This window comes from Ambystoma mexicanum, chromosome 13, assembly GCF_040938575.1.
Source record: "Ambystoma mexicanum isolate Mex_15411 chromosome 13, UKY_AmexF1_1, whole genome shotgun sequence".
NCBI lineage: Eukaryota > Metazoa > Chordata > Amphibia > Caudata > Ambystomatidae > Ambystoma > Ambystoma mexicanum.
The window spans coordinates 586,216,981-586,238,191 of NC_090938.1; the positions used below are offsets into that span (position 1 = coordinate 586,216,981).

The 21,211-nt window shown below is 45.3% G+C and overlaps 1 protein-coding gene across 3 annotated transcripts in view; it reads left to right on the plus strand.

Annotated features, from left to right (window-relative positions):
- The window catches only part of ETV4 (ETS variant transcription factor 4), a 132,644-nt gene that overhangs the window by 56,713 nt on the left and 54,720 nt on the right, over window positions 1–21,211 (plus strand). For 2 of the 3 annotated variants that reach the window (XM_069634410.1, XM_069634411.1), the window contains exons 6-8: window positions 11,709–11,835; window positions 13,454–13,609; window positions 15,655–15,905. In XM_069634410.1, the coding sequence (XP_069490511.1) occupies window positions 11,709–11,835; window positions 13,454–13,609; window positions 15,655–15,905 (534 nt within the window). The remainder of the gene's footprint in view (window positions 1–11,708; window positions 11,836–13,453; window positions 13,610–15,654; window positions 15,906–21,211) is intronic. The other variant, XM_069634409.1, reaches the window with a different exon arrangement.

A 21,211-nucleotide genomic window follows, 5' to 3' on the forward strand; every position in this document is an offset into this window, starting at 1 on the left:
TATGGATGGGGCGATGGCTGTGTGGGAGATGTGCAAAAATCAGATGGTGCGGTGGATGGAAGTGCGGAACTGACGTACTTGTTGGGGGGGGGGGGGGGTTATGGGATGGAGAGGTGTGGCAGTAAGCACCAGAATCTTTTTGAAAATGTTGATTTTTTTTTTTTGTTGGCAAATATCCAGTGGTTGAAAAAGTAGTAGTGGAACTATGTTTCATGCTGGCCTACACACACTCCCCACAAACCCCATCACCAAGCCCCCTCCCACACACAATACAAACCCCCAAACACTTGCACCTGCTGTTTAAGGGAACGTTCGGTGCAGTGCACTGAAAGTGCAAGCTGCAACATCTTCCTGCACTTTTATTTTAAAACTAAACCATTCCGGAATGGTTTCTTTTTAAAATAAAAGTATAGGAGCTGTAAAACGTAATTGAAAAAAGTAGATGAGCACCGCTCCCGCTCACTTCGACCACTGTGTCCTGCTCATACTGGTTTTGTGTCAATTCCAACATTTTTTTGTGCTGTTTTATGTGCATACGATTAAACGCCTAGTGTACAAGTATTAATGCAACAAAAACTTTTTTCTCTTCGGTGTATTTGCACTAGAAGTCTTTAACTGGGCGAAGCCGAAATATTATATGGCGGCCATCGCATCTCTTTAGATTGCAAAAAAAACATGCCTTGCTCCTGAAAGGTTAGAAGAGCTAGACTGGCTTGTGACCTGATGCTGGTGTAATGGCGTAAAACGGAAGCGCGCGCATGCGTGCTCACTCTGCTGCGCAAAGCTGCTAAAACCCAGTTTTTGGTGGCAAGGACGTAGCTGCTGCGATGTCACCGGCGGTGTGCTACTTTTCCATCCCTATGAAGGGGATCTGATGTCACGTCCGACTGGCAAGAATCGATGGGAAACAATGAAGCGGCTAATGTTTGGCAAAGTGTTCTTGGCCAGCAAACACGCGGATCGGGTTTCCCGGTTGCTCGGCAAACAGTCGTCAATTATGCTGCGCAACCCACCTTGCAAAATCTCCTTAAATCAACAAGTCTGACGAACTTGTTTACCACGTTACCGCTTGCACGTTTGCTTTGCTTGTGGCTTTACATTATAAGAACCTAGGTTGAGACGTCTGCTATGCACGAAAAAGACCACAAGTGCTGACCACTACCCGTAAATAACTAGGTATATAATGTGATGGCAGTGTGGCCCATTTCTGAGCATGTCGATTTTGCCACGGGAAACCAAGCGCATTTGCCTGGGATTACACCAGTTAGTTCAATATGAAAGCTGGAATGTGGCCTTCATTTAATCATGCTCCAGTAGAACAATCTCTCCTGTCTGAGGCAGGGGGCGTGTCTTGGGGTTGCTCGCAGACGGCATGATTTTGCTGGGAGGGGAGTTTCCCGATGGCTAATGGCGAGGCTTCCTTTGGTTCCCTCATATTTTTCGTTTCGTGATCAATTATGGTAGTAACGACTCTCATGGCCTTGGCAACAAATAGACGTATCTGTTAGATCCCCAGCATGGCAGCTGCTTGTCAGCAAGCCTTTCGTGCGGGGCACTGGTTTCATATGCCGGTTGGAGTAGCCCTTAAAATGTAATCCCTAAAATAGATGCATGAATGCACTTGTTCTGCTTAGCGGGACTGCAACCTGTGGCTCTCCAGCTGTCTTGGACTACAACTCCCTTCCCTTGTTAATATGTTCAAAGGGGGTTGGGGGGGGGGGGTGAGGGAGGTCCTAGGTGTCGTAGTCCAAAACTTCTGGGTAGCCAGAGTTTACAGACCCCATGGTTTAAAGGCATTTCCTGGTTGGATGAGAGGGTGTGATGGAAGGGTGACTCCCACCCCCCCCCCCCCTTTTGAATTTGTGAGCAACCCAAAGGTGCAAATTTCCCTGGGCCCACAGCCTTTGTACACTCAAAGGTTGAATAACCACGAAGGTGGATGATGGTAACAATACTGCACATCCACTTATTTTATTGCCCAGGTAATTATCTACCCTGGATGGATTAAGGGCAGATTTGGCCCTGTCGCAGGATTGGAATTTGAAGTGTGGGATGGCCCCCAATGTCTGAGGTGAGAACTATCCACCAGATGAACCCTAGCAGAATGGCTGCAGCATTTGAAATGTTGCATGAAAATGTGGCAATATTAACGGGTTCTGGTGCATCTTGGCACTTAATTAGCCCACTGTCATGGTTGCCTTGCATTGCGGTTACCAAGCAAAAGGTTTGGTAGGATTCACCAGAATCTGTGGAGTCCTTCTGCCTTTTAGTTGCTGCGGGAGCTGATGGGCCTATCCATCCCCCACAGTGCACCAAGAAGGTGCATCAGTCCCTCAGTTACCGGTTAAAAGGGATGACCACCGTGTAGTTATGCCCTGCATGCAGCTCACTTAGTTGTAATAGAAATGCAAGTTCTGCCAATACCTGAACTGCCCTTTGCTCTGCCGGCCTGGCATATCGTATACGGTATTTGGCTCATCTTCATATCCTTTCTGTGCACCATTTTTCACAGCCTGTTTGGTCCTTAGCCTTATTTGCCAATTGTTTTTGCTACATAATTGGAATATTTCCTGTAAAAAATTGCTTCCTCATTATGGTCGATGGAAGGGAAACTGAGCTTGCATCACAGTTACATCAGCCCATGTTGCGCTGAAGTACATCCTCGAGCCCGGTGAATAGCCTCTTTGGGGATCCAGCCTGAAGAAGCGCTTGTGATGCCCACGTGCTGGAGCGAGATGGAGGAAGACTCAGCCCCACCCCATTACTAGCCTGGTAAAAAGCACAAAGGCCTCTAGTTGAAGCCCTCCTTTATTTTTCGTTTTTTAAATTTAAGGATACGCTTATCCCCTCCGACTGGCAGAAATGGGGTTCACCGACATGGTGATGCTCTGGATTAAATCATTCCTGTCTGAAAAAACACAGTATGAATAAAACAATTCAAATCCGTGCCGCAGGAGACCACCTGTGGGGTACTGCAGGGATCCTCCCTATCCCCGCTCCTCTTCAACATCTACTTGACTCCACTAATCCACCTCATTAAAGGACACAGCCTCACAACTATGCAGATGACACCCAAATCATCTACAAAATATAAGCTGTAAAAGCAGATAAAACAACGCTAATAGACTGCGTTCATCCATTCGTAGAGTTCTTTCAGACAAACAGCCTCAAACTCAACCTGGGCAAGGCGGAAATCAAAGTTATATTCGAAACCTGGGAAAGCAACCAATACATCCATACCATGGCCCACAGCAATGGGAACCGTGCCCACGTCGTCAAACTGTTTTAAAAAAACCCTGGGATCTTAATGGGAAACGGGCTAACCCTAGAACCACAAGTAAGAAATGCTTCTTACACCTACACACGATCACAAAGATCCTACCATTCCTCTCATTTATGCACAGAAATAGTCTATCCTGGACATGAGGGAGATGATGGCTATTTCAACAGTCTATACCTCGGAATGCTGGCTTATCTACTGAAACTGCAATGTATACAGAATGCAGCGCCCAGTCTCTTATGAAGACCACATCACTCCTGTGCTACAGATGCTATATGGGCCACCAATCAAATTAATCTCCTTCAAAACAATGTGCATAATGCACATAGCAATCCAGAGCCAAGGAGCAGAATCTTTACACAAGGAAAATACGTGGTGGGTCAGCATTCTCTTGCCTAACTGCAAAAAATGTGGGACTCCCTCCGGAGAGAAATGCAAAACCTGAAAACTCCTAAAAACGTGGTTCTTCGACTCTGGATGAAAATGCATGAGCAACACCAACACCCCTCGGAATGAACACATATCGCAAAACTGAGGACTAGATTGTACGACAAGTGCAGGGAGGTGGAGAGACTGCCAAGTGGCGGGGGAACTGGAGGGGTGCTAACGAGAGATGGGAGTGTCCTAGGTTGAACCACAGACGGAGGGCCTAAGAGTTGAAGGGGAAAGTGGCGACTGACCATGGGACCCAGGTAGCTCAAGGGCACAGGGAAAGGGGTCTCTGAGAGGCTGCAGGGATGTAAGGGTAGCAGTGTAGACATTTAGTCTGAACACTGGGAGGTTGGAGGAGTCTAACCAGTAAACAGCCCTACAGACAACACAGCACAGAATATAGGAGGGAGACCTCCCCCTAACGCACCACAATACGTGACGCTAGCAGGGATGTGCACCACAGATGGCCCAAGTGGAGGAGTTACGATGGAGTTCCACCACTAACTAACCCTCTAAACAAACTCATCCCTCTACTTGCACCTTTCAAACTCTAAACAAAACACAAACATAACTATCTTGCTCAACAAACCACACGCACTTACCGCAAAAAAGAAACAAAACAAAACATACATAGCCTTGCACAACAGCACATGACTACTGGCTGAAAAATCACACCTAAGCTCAGCAAATGGTGTAAACCGAATTGAAGCTGCCAACAGCACATCGCAGCCTCTTGTGCTTTTCCCGCTCAGTTCTACTCTGGCTTTTCAGATCTGTCAGAGCGCCAGGGGACCACTCCGGTGGTTGTAGTGCACAGTATAAATATCCTTAACTATATTGTCCATTATTTATTTCTTAAATGTCACATAGAAGTGTCCTGATTGTTCCAAAAGCAGTGAAATTCAGATAAGTCTTTTTTCGGCATCCGCTGTCCTGGGTAGCCAAAAGTAACTCCTGGTAGCTGTTTGTGTCGAGCTAACCAGGCACTTCTAGGCTACAAGCGGGAGCTAAATAGCTCCCAGCCCCGCTCAATTTTGAACACTGCATAAGATTTAGCCATAATAATTATGTATTTTATGTGAATATGCTTTCCTATTTGAATACCACAGTTAAAAGGAATTCCCGCCACACTGGTAAGGTACAATTATGATCCAATATCACTTTATATAGAGCCTCATGCCAGATTCCAAGTGCCATTATATGACCCAATTCAATGGCACTCCCTTATTGACCTAGTGTTGACTTCACCAAACCAGATTTCCGTCCTGACACTGCAGGTTGCATACTGAGTGCTGAGCCACTTGACCTGCTACATCTTCACTGTAAATTCTGGCTTTTGAAACCACTGCAGTCTGTGCAGGAAAGCTAGCCATGTTGTGCTGCTGATTTGGTGGGTAAGGAAAGGGACCAAGCCTGTAAAAATGGGGATACCGTTTGATAACCTTCAGTTGCTTGCCGGCGCTACACCAGAGACTAGTGGCTGGCTTCTGGTCACACTTGGCTTTTCCAATTCATTGTTGGCATTTAGTTCTAGGTTGCTGCGCTTTCGGCAAGTGGTGTGGGGAGCAGGCGTGAGAGGCACAAGGAGTTTCCTAATTCAGGAGTTCTTGGAGGTTCACCTAATTTGCTTTGCATTTGTATCTAAGCAATATACAAACCCACTCGGTTATGTGCACGCAAAGTAATGGGTGTTCCCCACACAGAGCTCACTATCCCCGTTCAAACACTTTTGTCGTAATTTGAAGTTCTGACAAGGCCACAATATATATAGTTTGCACTGTGTTGGAAAGTTGCCTTGTTCTGCTGCTCATTTGGTTTCTTTAAATGGCATTTGATCCGCTTGAGCTGGTGTACAAGGTGAGGGGGGTGGAGACCTAATGGCAGACAGATGTAATGCCACTTTTCACCCAAGTGCCTATTCTTTATCCATTCCAAAGTGGAACTGAGCAGTCCTGCCTCGGTCTAAGGGACTGTTGGGTTGCAAAAATCCTGCTCAGTTGCTCAGCAAGAAGTACATCCTTCAGAAAATGAAATCCTAGGTAAGTATCCAGGACCAACAGTGGTCGATCTACAGTTCTGACAACTGATTTACCAAAGATCTTTAACACAGGGTCTTTCTTTCGGGATTTGGGGGCTGGAGGTGCTGAACATTTCTATTGGATATGCTGCATGCAAAGGTTTTTATGCTGGCGAGCGGAGTAGGGTCTCTACCTTGCCAATGGAGGAGCTGCCTCCCGCAAGTAGTGAAAGGATGGCACATTTAACCACCCCCAGTCTCCTGGGTTCTTTTTAATTTTAGGTACACTTTTCTTGTGAACCAAATTTTTTTACGGAAACCAAATTGCTGCTTGTTCGCTGATGTGATCTTGCGCTAAATCATCCAGCGTGCATGATGCAAGAAGCTGCAAAAGTTGTCAGTTCTGCATTACGAACAAACTGTGGTTTCCCCTTCGTTCCTAGTTTTAATTTTTTCTCCAAAGCAAGAGTACTGAATTTGTGACTTGCGTGTGTATTTTTTTTTAAGACTGAAACGTGGACAGTTGCTAGAGGCGCATACCGTAAAATCCCTTCTATGCAACACATAGGGTTTTTGGTGAATTTCGCTGAGTTCTGTTGACCTGGTCTAGAAAGTACATGCACATCTTCTGGAAGTGTCCTCAACCACGCGAGAAGCCGCATGTACCACTGTAAGAGACCAGACCAAAATAATCAATGACCTTCTAAACGGCAGTACTTGCAGAGGAAACTTGGCACGTTTTCAGGCCAAACTCGACCAGTAGTACAGCAGGACAAAACTGTCATTACTGCCCGAGGTAAACTTGTAACCCAAGTGCAAAGAAATATTATTACAAAACGTCCCCATTTTCCAGTCTTGCTTATAAAATTCCACCATTTTGAATGGCATTTACTTTTTTACTCCCAGCTTAAAAAAAAAATAAGGGGCGGAATCAAGAAACCCCCCTCACCCCCCCCCCTTCAAAAATCCTATCTGGAGCACTGGCTGTAGGTTCGGTAAATCGCTAGCCACGAGAGGCTGTAGATGCTTGAGGCACTTTGGATCGCTTCCTCGTTTCCTTCTTCTGAGGTGCGACTGGCAGCAATTTGAGCCTCAGGGTTTGAGGTTCTCCAGGGGCTAGGTCCGCTTCTTGTTACGAGCAGGGGTGGTCATGATGGTGTCGAGCTATAGTGGAGATCGGTGAACTCTATGGATCAGCCAGGGTGGTGAACTGGAGAAGCCTGCTAAAGCTGCTGCCTCTTTGGACAGTCTGGATTCTGTTCTGGAGTTTAACGGTTTTTTTATTTTTTATTTTTTTTCATCACATGAACAGTCGTCTGCATTATGATCCCAAATCTCTAAGGTGTTACCTCCATTGTGTCCAATCTGTGGAAACTTTGAAATGTATGTGGTGATGCTCAAGGTGGTTAGGCAAAAGGAGGCTGAGATGGTCAATATCCAGGCTGGATAGTATATGGCAATGATGCCCCCCCCCCCTTTAAATAACTGGTCTGGATAGTCTCGGGCTCCCAACAAAACGGTGTATTTGCTGGCCGCAAGAAGTAAGAGCAAGATGGGCACAGAATTTTACAAAATACTTCTACAGTTTCCGATAGGAAATCGGACAAGTGTCGAACTTTGCAATTTCAAACCTTGAAACATGCGTTCTGAAGGCCACCACGCTAGAGCCTACCCACTGCACCTAGCCCAAAGCTCTCGTTTCCTGTGGGCCTGCGTGAAAAGTCTATACAGTCCTGTGCTTAACCTTCTGATTCTGGGACTTGTAGTTTTTTCCCCCCATTTGAAACCTATAAAAAACAAATTAAATATCAGATGACTGGCAAATGCCACCCCTTTGCACAGTGATGTGAAGGCGATCGCCTGGCACTGCCAGAATGAGGGGGCTATGAAGTAATTTTAAAAAACCTGGAGTACCCTTGTGGTTTGGGACTTGCCAGGCCATGTGTTTGGGCCGCAGCAATATTCGTGGTACAGGGTGGAAGTTGTGTTGGTGACGCCATCTTGTGCATGGGGCTCGAATTTTTCTTAGTAGCTCTATGCTCCACACTGTGGAAGTCGCCTTGTTGAGGCTTTTAGCCGTTTGCATCTCACATGGAGTTTCAACCCTTAACGTTGCTGCGTTTGTGATTCACTGACCTGTTTCACCGGATAGACGCCCCATTTTTATTTATTTTATTCTAAGATACAAGGCCGCCGGCGAGGGAGTTGGTAAGAGCAGTCTCACCCCCACGCTGTCTGATGGCGCAGTTATGTGAACTGGTGCGAGTTATAAATAGTATGTTTGGAAAGAACTGATTTAAATGGCTGTTTGAGGTAAAATGTGGAATCGAGGGGGCGAGCTGCCGTTCACCCTCGGGATACAGCTCAACCGAGGAACATGTTCCTGCAGCGTCTATCGGAGGCCGTTAGTCACACGGGCCGCGCGCATACGTGTGGCGCACTGGTACCGCGTATTTGATTTTCAGTTGATGGCGAGTTTTCCAGTTCACCTGTACTTCGAATGACCCCTTGTCTTCACGGTGTCGACCTGTCACTTGCACACAGAATGGCTTTTCTATTTTCTTTTCGGGAAGGGCCGCTCTTCTTTTGGCTTTGTTCTTGCCAGCTGTAAGCCTTTTAGAGGGTCTGACTGTGTTTTTTTTATTTATTTTACCCCCCCCCCCCCCCCATAACGTTTTTGGACTTGTATTATTGCTTTCACGCTTAATGTATTTGAGGCTTTAAGCCGAGATGAGGCCCCTTAGCTGCAGTCCTTGTTTGGGTTTGAAGCATGGACATGCAGCTTTTGGGACGAATTAAAAGTCCAAGCCATGCAGGAACTTCAATTTTCGTGTCACCCTGGCTGTTCCAAAAGAGGAATGATGCCGAATGTGATTACCAGTGGTTCTTGTTTAGCGTGGATATTTGCTAGACATTTGATGGGGGGGTACGGAGGGGAAGGGGGAATTACACCATTTGTCAACATTGAACTGGGTTCTGCAGCCTTCCAGATGGTTTGGACTGCAACTCCCATGAACACTCTTCTCTAGTTGTTGGATGCTGGGCTAAAATGAACAGAGCAGCTGAGAGCCAAGAATTGCTGTCTATTTGACAGATGCTTCCAGTGTCATTCGTAGTAGACCACCAGAATGGGGATGCCACTTGGAATTATGGTCTCTGGAAGTATAGCTCCTAAGGAGTCTTGCTGTCCGTGTCCCCTGGTAGGGAAAAGATTTCTCATTTGGAGGAGTGAATCTGTGCCCTTTTTAATACCATGTTTTTATTCCTTTTCACTTGCAGTTGGCCAAAAGTCGAATATACTGCACAACACGTTTTGGAACACCTAACTGAGGGTTTTAATTTATGAAGAAAACTGCACAACCCAATTGGTTAAATGATTCTATATTGCTTAATTGCTACTTCACATTTCGAGTTAGTAAATGAGAACGCATGAATAAGGCTTTGCCACTTGTGTCTGATGCCTCTCCTGAACAGTGTGTTCTTCGTAGTGATGCCCATCAGGATATATTGCCTCATCCTACCCATCACCTACCCTGCTGGGAAAGGTTTTATTGTTTACATTTGGTGAAGTTCGTAGAAAAATACATGGTTGACCAAAAAAGAGAAGGGACTCAGAAATTGCAGTCTCCGTGTGTGTGACAGTGGACTGGATTCTTTGCATGATCACAGCAGGGTCTTCGCTCTCTATCAACGACATACTGAGTTGCAGCAACTAACATTTAATCCCCGAGTTGTCTGCTCTAGAACTGGGAACTGCAGACCAATTACTTAAACCGAATGCCAGTCAAAGCCGCCTGGCTTTCCAGGCCCATAAGAACACGTGAACCGCCGCACCACACCACATATATTTTTCTGCTTTTCAATTTACTTGTAATCTAATTCCCCGGGGCATGAGTTAGAAGCCAGAGTGAAGCAAGGGCTTTAACATTGGCCCTGGGGCATTACATGAGCTAATGGGGGGGGGGGGGTGGGTGAGTCCTCCCCACACCCTCGGCTACAAGGGTTATATTGCTGTTAGTACCCTGGCACGTTGTATCAGGCTACTAAAAGTTTTTTTTTTTTCTTTTTTTTATCAAGTTGAGAAACTGCGTGAGGGGGGTGGGGGGAATACAAAACATGGCCACCATGGATCGGGGTGAAGGGAACTAAATGCTGGCCCTTCTCCCTTCCATGGCAGCCATTTGTGTGAAGGAGATGTGCCGGGAGCACAAATTTTCCAGCATCCTGGAGGGATGGAGGAGTGCAAGGTAAATGGGGGGGCAGGTTAGGGTGGGGAAGGAGGAGATGGGGACGTGGAGGCACACTTACCTGATTCCTGGTGAGGAAAGATGGCAGCCTTCCGCTCCGATGAGGCTTGGAGCGGTGGCTTTACTGTGCTAAAGGCCCCATTCTGACCTGATTGGGAGGCTGCCACACACACCCCGTTGCTGGGTACTAAATCTTTAGTATTGGTCTGTGCAAATCCCCATTTGCTGGTTTCATCTTTTGCACTAACGCTAGGACTCTTAGCATGCATTCACAAACTGTTTCATGAAAACGCTTCTCCTAAATCACAAATGCTCATCCTGTAAAGAGTAGCAACCCAAACAAGAGACCAAAAGATCACTACATCAATTTACAAGGGAAAAATCGGGTTTATTACATCCAAAAAGGTCTCGAACGGTCCCATAGAAACGAACTGACACAGAGCTCGTCGCACCCCAAGAAGTTACAGGTTATATAGTGTAAAACCGCAAAATCTGCATATATAGGTTACAATGTCGTCCCACCTCCCTCATTGGCTACCACCTATAGAACGTGCTAATATCACCCTATAGTCCCTGGACCGATCGGCCACACCTTATCTAAACCCATTCCCCTAGACCCGTGGCCCTATTGAATCCAGGTATGGGACTGTTTACTAAAATATTGCAACACTAATAAATTGTTACCGTCACGTGATGCCCACCCCTCCGATTCAGAGAAGTTCAAAGTGAACTGGTGAGGCCAACTCAGCTCTGATAAGACAATGGGCCTTCTCATTATTCCAGATTCCACAGCGCGCACAAGCTGCAACCCCGATCATGTACTGAATGTATTGGCATTGCTGTTGCTCTTCCTATCCGAAATCATGGAACGTTCCAGACACTGTTCTCTTCAACCCCCTCCCCACCCTCATCTCCTTAAAACCCCAGCTGCCCAGTAATGACGTGACCAGGGCTCCACTCCAGTCTGAATTTCAGGGATGTATATGCTTGGGTTGTGCATCTACAATTGGTGCTTATCTGTGCACCATGGGTGCCTCTGACCTCTTGTTCTCTTCTGGGAGACAGAAAGGGGATTTATCTTGGGACTGAGCTAAACTGAGCCACAGCTCCACATCAAGGCCTTCATTCTGTTCTGTTCTTTGTGTATTTGGTCTCAAACTCCAATATGGCGGCCCTTCTGTCAATTGGCTATTGATTCCTCTGGTGTGATTGCCTTGGACCTTGCTGTTGGTCCATTGGCGGACCAGTAAGGCAGTGGTTAATCAGTCTCTGTACTATATTCTTTGCTGGACAATCAATTCAAACGCTGAGCAATCCTGGTCCGTATGCTCCATTGACAAGGTCCTAATAATGGTGTTTACTCATTTGAGGTATGTGATTTTTGCCAACATGCAGTATTTGATTGCTGCTCAGACTTTTTATGTTCCGGTTCTATGGGATTTCATTGACCAGAACCAGAGTGGTAATTACTGTTGCGTTTGAAATTTTACATTTTTTTGACAGGTGTCCGCCATTTTTCTAGGCATTAACACTTCCCAATCAATTTTACCAACCGCAAAGTAACTAGCATGGGCTAACTTACCACTCAGTAATTTTGTCTCTTAAATTCGGGTGTACTGTTGTTACTCTCACATAACCTTTCCAAGATGCCTGTAAAAGCAGTACTTTGATTTTGCTATTACTAATCTATATTTTCTTGCGTTTTTTTTATTTTATTTTTTTTTTTTTGCAGTAGCGTTCCACAGTCCTCCAGTTAAAATTAAAAAGGAACAACATAGCACTTGTTCAGATCCTGCGCTCTCCTGCAGCCAGAAGCAGCCGTTCCACTTCCGCAATGGAGAGCAGTGCCTTTACGCCAGGTATTGGAGCTTTGTTGTGTCTTTCATAATTTGCTTGTAGTGTGAGGTTTATGCCCAATCGCCTAGTTTTTTCATTTTTTTTTTTTTTTTTTTTTTTTTTTTTTTTTAAAAGCAAAAGGCCAGTGAATGTTGTCCCTGGGGGGTGGGGATCCAATCTTGTTTAAGTCTTATAGATTCTCGCATCTTTGAAGGCAGAAGTTCCTCTATGATGAGGATACATGCACTGCTTCTAACCTGTTTTAATGTTTAGTCAGTGTGGCATGATTAGACATTAGGCTATTGCAGACCCAACAAGACACAGGGACGGCATAGCTTAATAGCCCTAAACCCCAAAGGGAGATACGGCCATGTCGACGGACACTGGAAGTTCATCAAACTAGGTCTCCCTCTAATACAGATATTCACACACAAATATGCCAACTCTCTCCTCTGCACCAACAAACCATAGAATGCAGCTATAACGCCTCGATTAATTCGGCCCAGCGGCACACATACATATACACCCTCATGATTTGCTCAAAAGTCTTTAGAACGTAACATTACCCCACAAAACGCAGCCAACTACACACATCCCATTCACAAACTCCACCCCTACCTGAATGCAAGTTCCCAAGTCCAATTGGCCTTGGTGCACACATTCTACTGATCTCTCCCAGCCACTGCTCCACACCTAGCACTAGAATGCAACTACACACCACGTAATCTGCCCTGGCTGCACACATACAGTGTGTGCTATTTGCTAGACTACTATCTCCATTGACTTTGGACTACGGTCCCTGAGGGCGTTCAACCCACTGCGCTTTGGAGTCATGTCAATGGTAAAAGGCGCTATACAAATGTCCAATAACATTACATTAAATTGATGATTGTATTGCACATTTCTCGCCCCGCCAGGTCTCACCTAAAAGGTGGTGTATTCTGGAGAGCACCAAGACTTCATTGTAACTTTTTCAGGCCATGGCTTTGCTTCCTTGCTGCTGGGAGAGGAACTACAGATTTGCTGTGCAATTCCTATAGATTTGAAAGTGGTGGGCCTGCAGCCCTTGGAGAAGGTGTGTGTGTGTGTGTGTGCGCGCACTCCTCATTGAACGCTAGCCTACTTTCTATTTCCATGCAAGCCAGTCTGGAATATGAACTCATTTTGTCCTAAAGACTGTTCTGACTTGCAGAAGCCTAACCTTTTAAGGTGAAGGGCTAGAAAGGCAACTAGGAATTGGGAGGTCAAGAGTAGGCCTTTTAGTCTGAGTCTCGGGTGTGCAGCAGCTTAAGATGAGTAAAACCTTACAAAAATGTGCCACTTGGCGGAACTGACCCCTTATTACTAGGCCATGGACTTTTGATGCCATGCGGGAAGTTAGCCCGTCGTGCGTGAGTCGGCATCTGGTCCTGTTTTTTTTTTTTTTTTAAATTTTTTTTTTTAATTCTGGGAATTACAGTTCTGAATTCAGAGCAGAAAAAGCAAAACAAGTTCCATAATGCAGAGACGAGACTTTTTCTCGTGACGTGGGAAGTTTTGCCACTCTACAGCATTCATTTTTGTTATGGTTACGGTTTTAATTTGCCACTGGCCTTGTGGCTTGTTGCCATGTTTTTCATTGTTCTATTAATTTTTTTCCAGTGCCTACGATCAAGCAAGACAGGTTGGGCTCAAATCACCAAACCAGGGGGCCCAGATGTCTCCTCTTCAACACTTCTCCAGACAGGACAGAAACTTCATGAGCCCCCAGCCTTCCTCTCAGCCCATCCCCTCTCGGGGATACCTCATGGAACACAGGTGAGGGACAGGGTGGGGCGCAGCAGGAACCTGTTCATGGCCCTGCTGCACAACACACTAGAGCGGTTTGGTAGCGGACCGCGTTCCAGTTTTCCATTCTGCTTTATGCATGCAACCATTGCTGCAGATTGGTTCTCCAACAGTATGCGTCTTGTGTGACACTAGACTAGATAGTTCATTGGTGCTATGCTTGCTTTCTGATGGGTCTGCTTTGCAATTTGAGTCCGCTATTGCAGGAGACCTACATCTGTTTGCATATTGGGTATTCTGGGCAATTACTTGTATTGCACTCTCATGCCATTGAGGGGACCTCTGGGTGCTAGACAACAGGAAGATGAATAGGTGGATGAATGCCAGTTAACAGAAGAGGAATCCATGCCTTCCAGACTTCTCAGAAACGAGGGTGAGCTACTGCTTGGATAACACAAGGACCTTTTGTCCAGAGTTTTCGAGTTGCAGGAGAATGAACGGCTACTTTCACATGCTTTGTGACTACGTGTGTGGGAAGCTTATGGTGACCGGCTTCAGACCTGTGCGAGGTTCAGGTGGCAATAATGGTAGAATTGGCTAATAAGTGATGGCTTGGATTATGCAAATCTCCTCGGCATGGAACTCAGCCTACAAATCTCACCTTGAATCCATGAGTATGATTATTTATAACGTGCTTAACACCTGGAAGTGTCTAAGCGCGGACCCGGGGATTGAACCGTTGTTGCTCTGCATCTTCTTAATTCCAAGGCGAGCGCCTTACCCCTCAGCTATCCTCCCGAGACGATGGCTGCCATGCCCTATGAACTGTGGTGAATGACCTTGCTGGCACCTGCCACCCCACTCTGACGTACACTTGCATAGTCTGCACCCCAGCTGAGGTGAGACCTTTTTGGGGTGTCTAAGCCTCAACCACCATCTTCCTCCTTGGTTGCCACATAACTAGATGGTTTTATGCCTCTCTCAGTATAAAGATATTACAAGTGGGAGTTGGGAATTTGACCCCTTGTTTCCCCCCTCTGTTTTTTTTTTTTTAGTTTTTGGCAATTGGAATTAGCTTTTTAATAAGCGACTGCTGCAGTGTTTTCGAGGCAGGTGTAGCACAGGAGGTTGAGGGCAATTGTGCCCTCGCCTGCATGGTGAAAATGCAGGCTTCCTTGCTTCCAAATCGAAAAAGTGACATGATGTGTAGCCATGAGGCACAGGTTGAGATTATAGTCGCCTAGTGGCAAAGCTCATGCTGTAGGTTAGCCCTTGTGTGGTTTTCTGTTCCCTCTGAGAAATGGCAAGATAAATTGCCTGATCCTAATTTTGATAAGTAGGTAAACGTGCAAGAATGGTGCGGCGGAATGCTAGTGCATTGCTGATGTTGAATGATAGAATTGCCTTCATAGAGTTCTGTTTCCAGGGTTTGACGATGTAAGATCTTGACAGCCTCCAAGGTTGGATAGTGCTATATGATATGGCATTTGTAATGCGCCTATACACAAGTGTTTCAAGGCGCAACGAGGCAGGGAGGGGGGGGGGGCGCAAAGGGAGACAGACAACGATCCTACTAGGCCAGGTGTCATTCAGATCGCGCAAGGGTAAGGGGACTGGGGAGAAGAGGGGCGGGGGGGGGGGGAGTGCAGTAGATGGTTAGTAGAATACAAGATAAATAGGGCCAGCTGGTGGCAAGTGCAAGGAAAGTGCGGTACATGGTTAATAGAATACAAGATAAATAAAAGGGCCAGCTGGTGGCATATGCAAAAGTAAGTGCAGGGAGAAGGGGCTGTAGATACAGAGACAGTCCCGTAGTGCATGTAGGCAGTGCAAGGAAGAGTGGCTGGGCCAGGACAACTCATTGCAGGAAGTCTGGGCATGCTGCTTTTACATGTTGCTTGCAATATAGAATTGCTTGGCCAGGATTGGTACAATTCACTTTTTTATCTTGATTTTGAATTCTATTCATACTAAATCCAAGTGCCCAAGACTGTGAATTGTGCTTGGCACAAACAAGATAATTGTGCGAGTCTAGGTTTTTTTTTTCTTCATATTTTCGATTTTTGTCTCCACAGCTCCAGATACCAGCAGCCCGTGGAGATGTGCCACTCTTTCCCTTCATCTCAGGGCATGAGCCGGGATGCCCCTGTTGCCTACCAGCGACAGATGTCGGAGCCGTGCCTACCATACTCCCAGCAAACCTTTAAACGGGAGTACCATGATCCCATGTATGACCAGGCAAGCCAAATGGGTGGTAACGGGGCACACCGGTATCCAACCAACGTGGTGATCAAACAGGAACAGACGGACTATGCATACGATTCAGGTGAGGCTTTGACTTGTTTGATGGAAATGTGCGTCTGTTAGAACTGCATTCTTTTGCCTTTCCCATTGAGATCTGCTGTTATGAAGGTGGTTTCACTTTCAAGGCTTTTGTCCCCATTTCACTCAAGGCAGTATTTTTTATTTTTCAATTCGATCTACTTTCTTGCTGCACTGATGCTTTGCTGCTTCTGGACCAAAATTGACCACTCTCCAGTCAATCCATTCTGACCTTATTTTGCCCAGTGTTTAAATCTCCCACTGATTCCTGGGCTGATATTTATTTCCACTAGAATTCCACTGATTTTGCTGCTTTTTACCTAATTTGCCCTCCCATCTTTTTACCATTTTAACCCCTTGTTTGAATCTTGCAGAACATTAAGAAAGTATGCAAGACTGTGTCGGGTTATATACTTGAACTCTTTCATGAGGCTAATCAGAAAATCCCAGTAGTTAAGTCCTGCTTTACCTTGGACTGTATTGTTCACACCCCATCTCAGTCTACCCCCAGATTATGGTTTTACAGCCCTACAAGACACCAAAGATTAGCTGTCCCATGCGATCCAATAGTCATTTTTTTGTATTTTTATTTTTTTGGGTGGTGGGAGCCTTGCAGGCCCAGGGTTTGAAGATCTGACCTATCCTCCAGCACCCCAAAGGCTTGACGATATTATTAAGTTCCACGGAAACCAAAATCTGTTCCGCATTGGGAAAAGATTTTTGAGCTGTAGCCTAACTTGCTGTGTAACTCCACCTCAAACGCGCCTGGAAAATATGTGCCCAGTTTCCAATTCTGTTCTACGCAGTAGCCTGACATCTTTTACCCTTAGCTGATATGTTGTGTGGATTCCCCAGTGGAAGTGAAGCTCTCTTCTGAGCATTTTGTCCTGTAGGACTCCTCAATTGGAAGTTTCCATGCTCTGTTGCAGTGGATAAACCATTCGGTTTGTGTGCTCATATTGTGAGCAGATTTGTGGAAGCAGTGTAATATTAGAATGAACATCTCGTTATTTTGTTATGACCAGCAAATTATTGCATCCGATCTCCCTGGCTAAGAGCCAAACGCCTGTTGGAACTTGTTGGTGCAACCTTTGTTCCAAACGTTCTACTGCACTGTCCGAGTGCAACCCTCTTCTGGCTTGAGTTGCTCATTGAATTTGAGGTGATAGCAGGTGGGTTGCTGAGCAGCTGTGTAGCACCTGGTCACTTCCAGTAGTACGCTCTACCAGTCTTCATCTCTAGCCCTCTCTGAGAAGGCAGTCGCTTGCTTTGTGCATTAGTGTCGATCATAAGGGGAGGGATGATGGTGATATTAGGGACTACACACCCTTGCAGATGCTGCTGGATTCACAAAATCTGGTAAGAGATATGGGTGGGGGGTGCATACAGTGGACGGAGAAGCTGAAGTGTGAATAGGGGAATCCATAACATTATTTGGGGGATATGGAACATAACATTTAGACGATTAATGCTCCAGTAATATTCCTTGGTCGATGGTTTCCTGTTTAGATTTATTCTTGGTACTCCAATGTGTGTTGGGACAATTCTGATTACACATAGTTTGGTGGTCGTTAGCCAGTTCCTGTCGTTTAGGGCTTCCATACCATCCTCGTTTCAGAAAAACCCTCCTGTTTAGACCATGTCAGTAGAACTGTGGTGTAGGGCAGGAGTTCCAAAGTACAGTCCTCAAAATTCTGCTTTATGTAGTTGTCACTCTGAACTGTTTTTGAATTGGGGCGGGGGGTGGAGAATGCAGCAGCTCTCAACTTTTCTTACTGCAATTGAAGATGTGCCATGCTTTGATGACAAGGCCCGAAAACTTGCATCCACTTTTCTAAAAAGGAGCCGTTTGCCCTTGCTGACTTGTTGCATGTTGGGCTTTTAGTGATCCACACCAGTCATTAGCATCATCCAATCCCCCCCCCCCACCGGTAGTCTGGTCTAGCAATTTGTTAAGCTGTTCTGCATGCAGTGTTGGGTTGATGTCCATTGGCTGAGGAGTATCGAGTGATTCTTGTTCTGCGCCATTTTCATTCAGTGCTGTCCTGCAGTCTTAGATTTTGAAACATGTAAGCTAAGACCCTCCCAACCCAGGTGTTCACTTCAGTGCTAAGAGGCCGTGCCAATAACCAATAAGTGACTCACTGATGACATGTAAACAAACATCAGAGGATTGCAGGGGAAAATGGCTCCTCCCAAATATGAACCATGTAAGGTAGTGGTATATGCCACCGTGAAATAGACCTTCATGTTGCATGCACTCTGAAAACTGGAAATCCTGTTGCCGCCCTAAGGGTTCACGGTCTTCTTTTGGAATCCGATGTGGCAACTGACTCCATCTGCAAACAGCCAATTTTTATTTCTTCTTGTCTTTTTAAGCTACTGGGACATGCAGTTGGCTGCTGGATAGCCTGCCCCCTCTGGTTTGAGAGCCTGGTCTCTGCATGCCACTCTCAGCAGAGCAAAGCATGTGTTCTAGGTTGACCGGTTTAATTCTGAAACCCATCAATTTGCCGACGTCCAAACATGGCTTGGCGGGAGTGTGTGGAAACTAAAGCATGAATGAAAAGCTTCCTGCTGCTACGCAGTGCCGTAGTGGGGTCCTCTGCGGAGTGCACTTTGTGTAACCAGATCGGACCTCCCCTTTTTAAAATTTAGAAATGAAAAAAAGCATCCACCGGTTGGTGTACTGTTTTTAGTGGATCCGTTTTTGATGTTGCTCTTGTGATGGTCAAGGGATTTGCGACATCTGTTTTTTCTTTCCATGGGCTGCGGCTTTTTCCTCTGTGGTTCCTTGTTTTGTATGCAATGTCGTCTGCGTGCTCTCCTGCTGGATTCGTGGGTGTGGCAGCTTCAGGGTAAACAAATGTGCAGTTTTTAGCTGACGCTTCCAATTTGAAATGTGTTGTAAAACGTGTTATTCGCAGGAGACGGCAGACTTGGCTCCGGTGACTTTATCCGGCAGATGTTGACTTTGGAAGTTTGGAAAGAAGTGTTCATCGTGGAATGGGCAACCTTCACATGCGAAAAGTAAAGTTCTTTCTTTGAGGCAATCATTTCTACAACTAGTCTCCAGTAGTATCCAGTAAGACTTTCCAAGCAGTTTCCATTTTATCGTAGTTAAGAGTAAGGTTGGAATGCATTGCTTTCCTGTAGCTGCTACGAATTCTACCAGCTGGTAACCATTCTTCTACTGCCTGGAGTTAAACTGGAGAATTCCAAAACATGCCCTCCTTAAAAGATGGATTCTTAATGCTGCACCCTGACCCACTCACTGGCTTCCCTCTGAACACCCCACCACTTTGCAATCCTCGAAGCTACATTTTAAAATCCAGCTAAACTGTTGTTGGGTCCTCTTGTTCAAATAAGTATGCACAGAATCCCAGTGGGGGTTCTTATGCAATGTGTTGATGCTATTTCCTTTTAGTTTCAGTTCTTTAGCACATTTTGATATTTTGCTGTGCAATCGTTTAGAAGTTTGCTAAGAGCAATACCTTACATTTTTGCCTAAAGACTATATTCCAAGTTGACTACATTTTATGAATAATAAGTGCTAAAGTCTGGGTTTCCTCGATCTATGCCTGGTAGAACGTATTGTTTTTGCTTATATTTTTAATTTATAAAGCGTGCAAACAGCCCGCGGGCATCGAGGCGCTGTTACAAGGAAATGACTTGGGTTACAAGAAGTATACATCAAGGTGAAAGACATGTGACGACACTGTAGAACCATTCCATACATATAGTTTCATCCTACTGGAATCGGTGGTTGAGTTAGTGTTAAAAAAGAATAATTATGCAATATTTGTTGGTTCCTGGACCACTCTGCCCTAATGGTAGATTGAGCGTGTGGGAGACATCGAGAAAAGACCAACTCTTTGCAGATCTAAACGCTCCCCGTTATTTAAGCACTCGTCAGCTGGTACTGGGGAGGAGGCCACAAACTCACTGGAAAGAGACCCCAGGGTGAAGCGCACTTGGGTACCACTTGTACAAGTATTGTAAACACACAACCTTTATGCACAAATGGAAAACTACAAAGTTAGTAATCCAATATTTTAATAGTTATTCATGTAATACAACGGAATATCAAAACATTTCATCACTTGAGCCTATGCTCTAATTCATCAATCTTATCTGTGCAACATAAAACCAATGTAAAAAGCATTTGTGAAAAGATAAATGACAAATTCATAACCAACCAGAAGGACACATTCACGCACATTAATCTATAAAATGCCTTGTGTAGTCTTCGATGCATTCTTCGGATTTAAGACTAAATCTCTTTGGTAGCACAATATGCTTACAATTCCTTTTTCTCCAAAAAAAGGTCATGACACTACTGTACAAAATTATGAAAACAGCACCTAATGTACAATTTCATTGTTCTCCTGCCAAACATGTTTCGTTCCTCATCGGCTAGGTGAGAAATCACGGCCTTATATGGCTCTAAATTCTGCAGTAGGGTTGTTGATAGTCTAAACTAAATTCATTTATTTTACTAAGTAGTATCAACGTATGATATTATAAATTGAAAAAGAAATGGCATTAGTTCTGAATGGAAGAGCAATTCTGACTCCTGTATATCCATGTACTTTGAAGGTCGCCGTTGCTCATATTCTGAATTGTAACCCCCTCTACAACCTGGTCAGACTCTCTAGCTCACCCCATTGTAAGTAGCTCACTGCTGGCATCACATTGGATTTTTTAATTGTATGTTCTTTGTGATCAAAAGTGCATTGTTCTTCCCTGTATTATAAATAAATGTTTTTCTCTTGATCGGTGCTATAATGGGATGATACGATACCTTAGGGGGTGGCAGCAGGGATTGCAATAAGACCCAGGGCTGCTATTCAGACTTCACCCTAAAAACTAATTTGAATGGTTGATTTTGTGTTGTGACCTCTTGTATCAGTGTAATTTCCTGAAGACCATTGTCTGCTGAAGATATTTGTGTGCATGGATTTAAAAATAGATTTCTTTAGGCCTGCCCAAATCAGGACCGTATATTCTGCGTGTTACTAATGACTTGCACAGGAAGTGGAAAATTGGCAACTTCTCTCGCTTATTCCTGACTGTCTATTTGCAAGTCAGGATTGCTGCGACTCCAACGATCTCTGCCTTAATGCCAGTAAAACAGATCTTTCTCATTGGGACCCTGTCCTGCTTTCCCTCTGTCTGGTTGCCCGCTTTGGGCCCTCTTCCTTTGCCTTCCTGTGAGGCAAAAAACCTTGGTGTCATCTTATACTCCTCTTCTTCTCTTCACATCACGGACCTTGCCTGGAAGGCCCATTACCAGCTGCACCTCCTCAG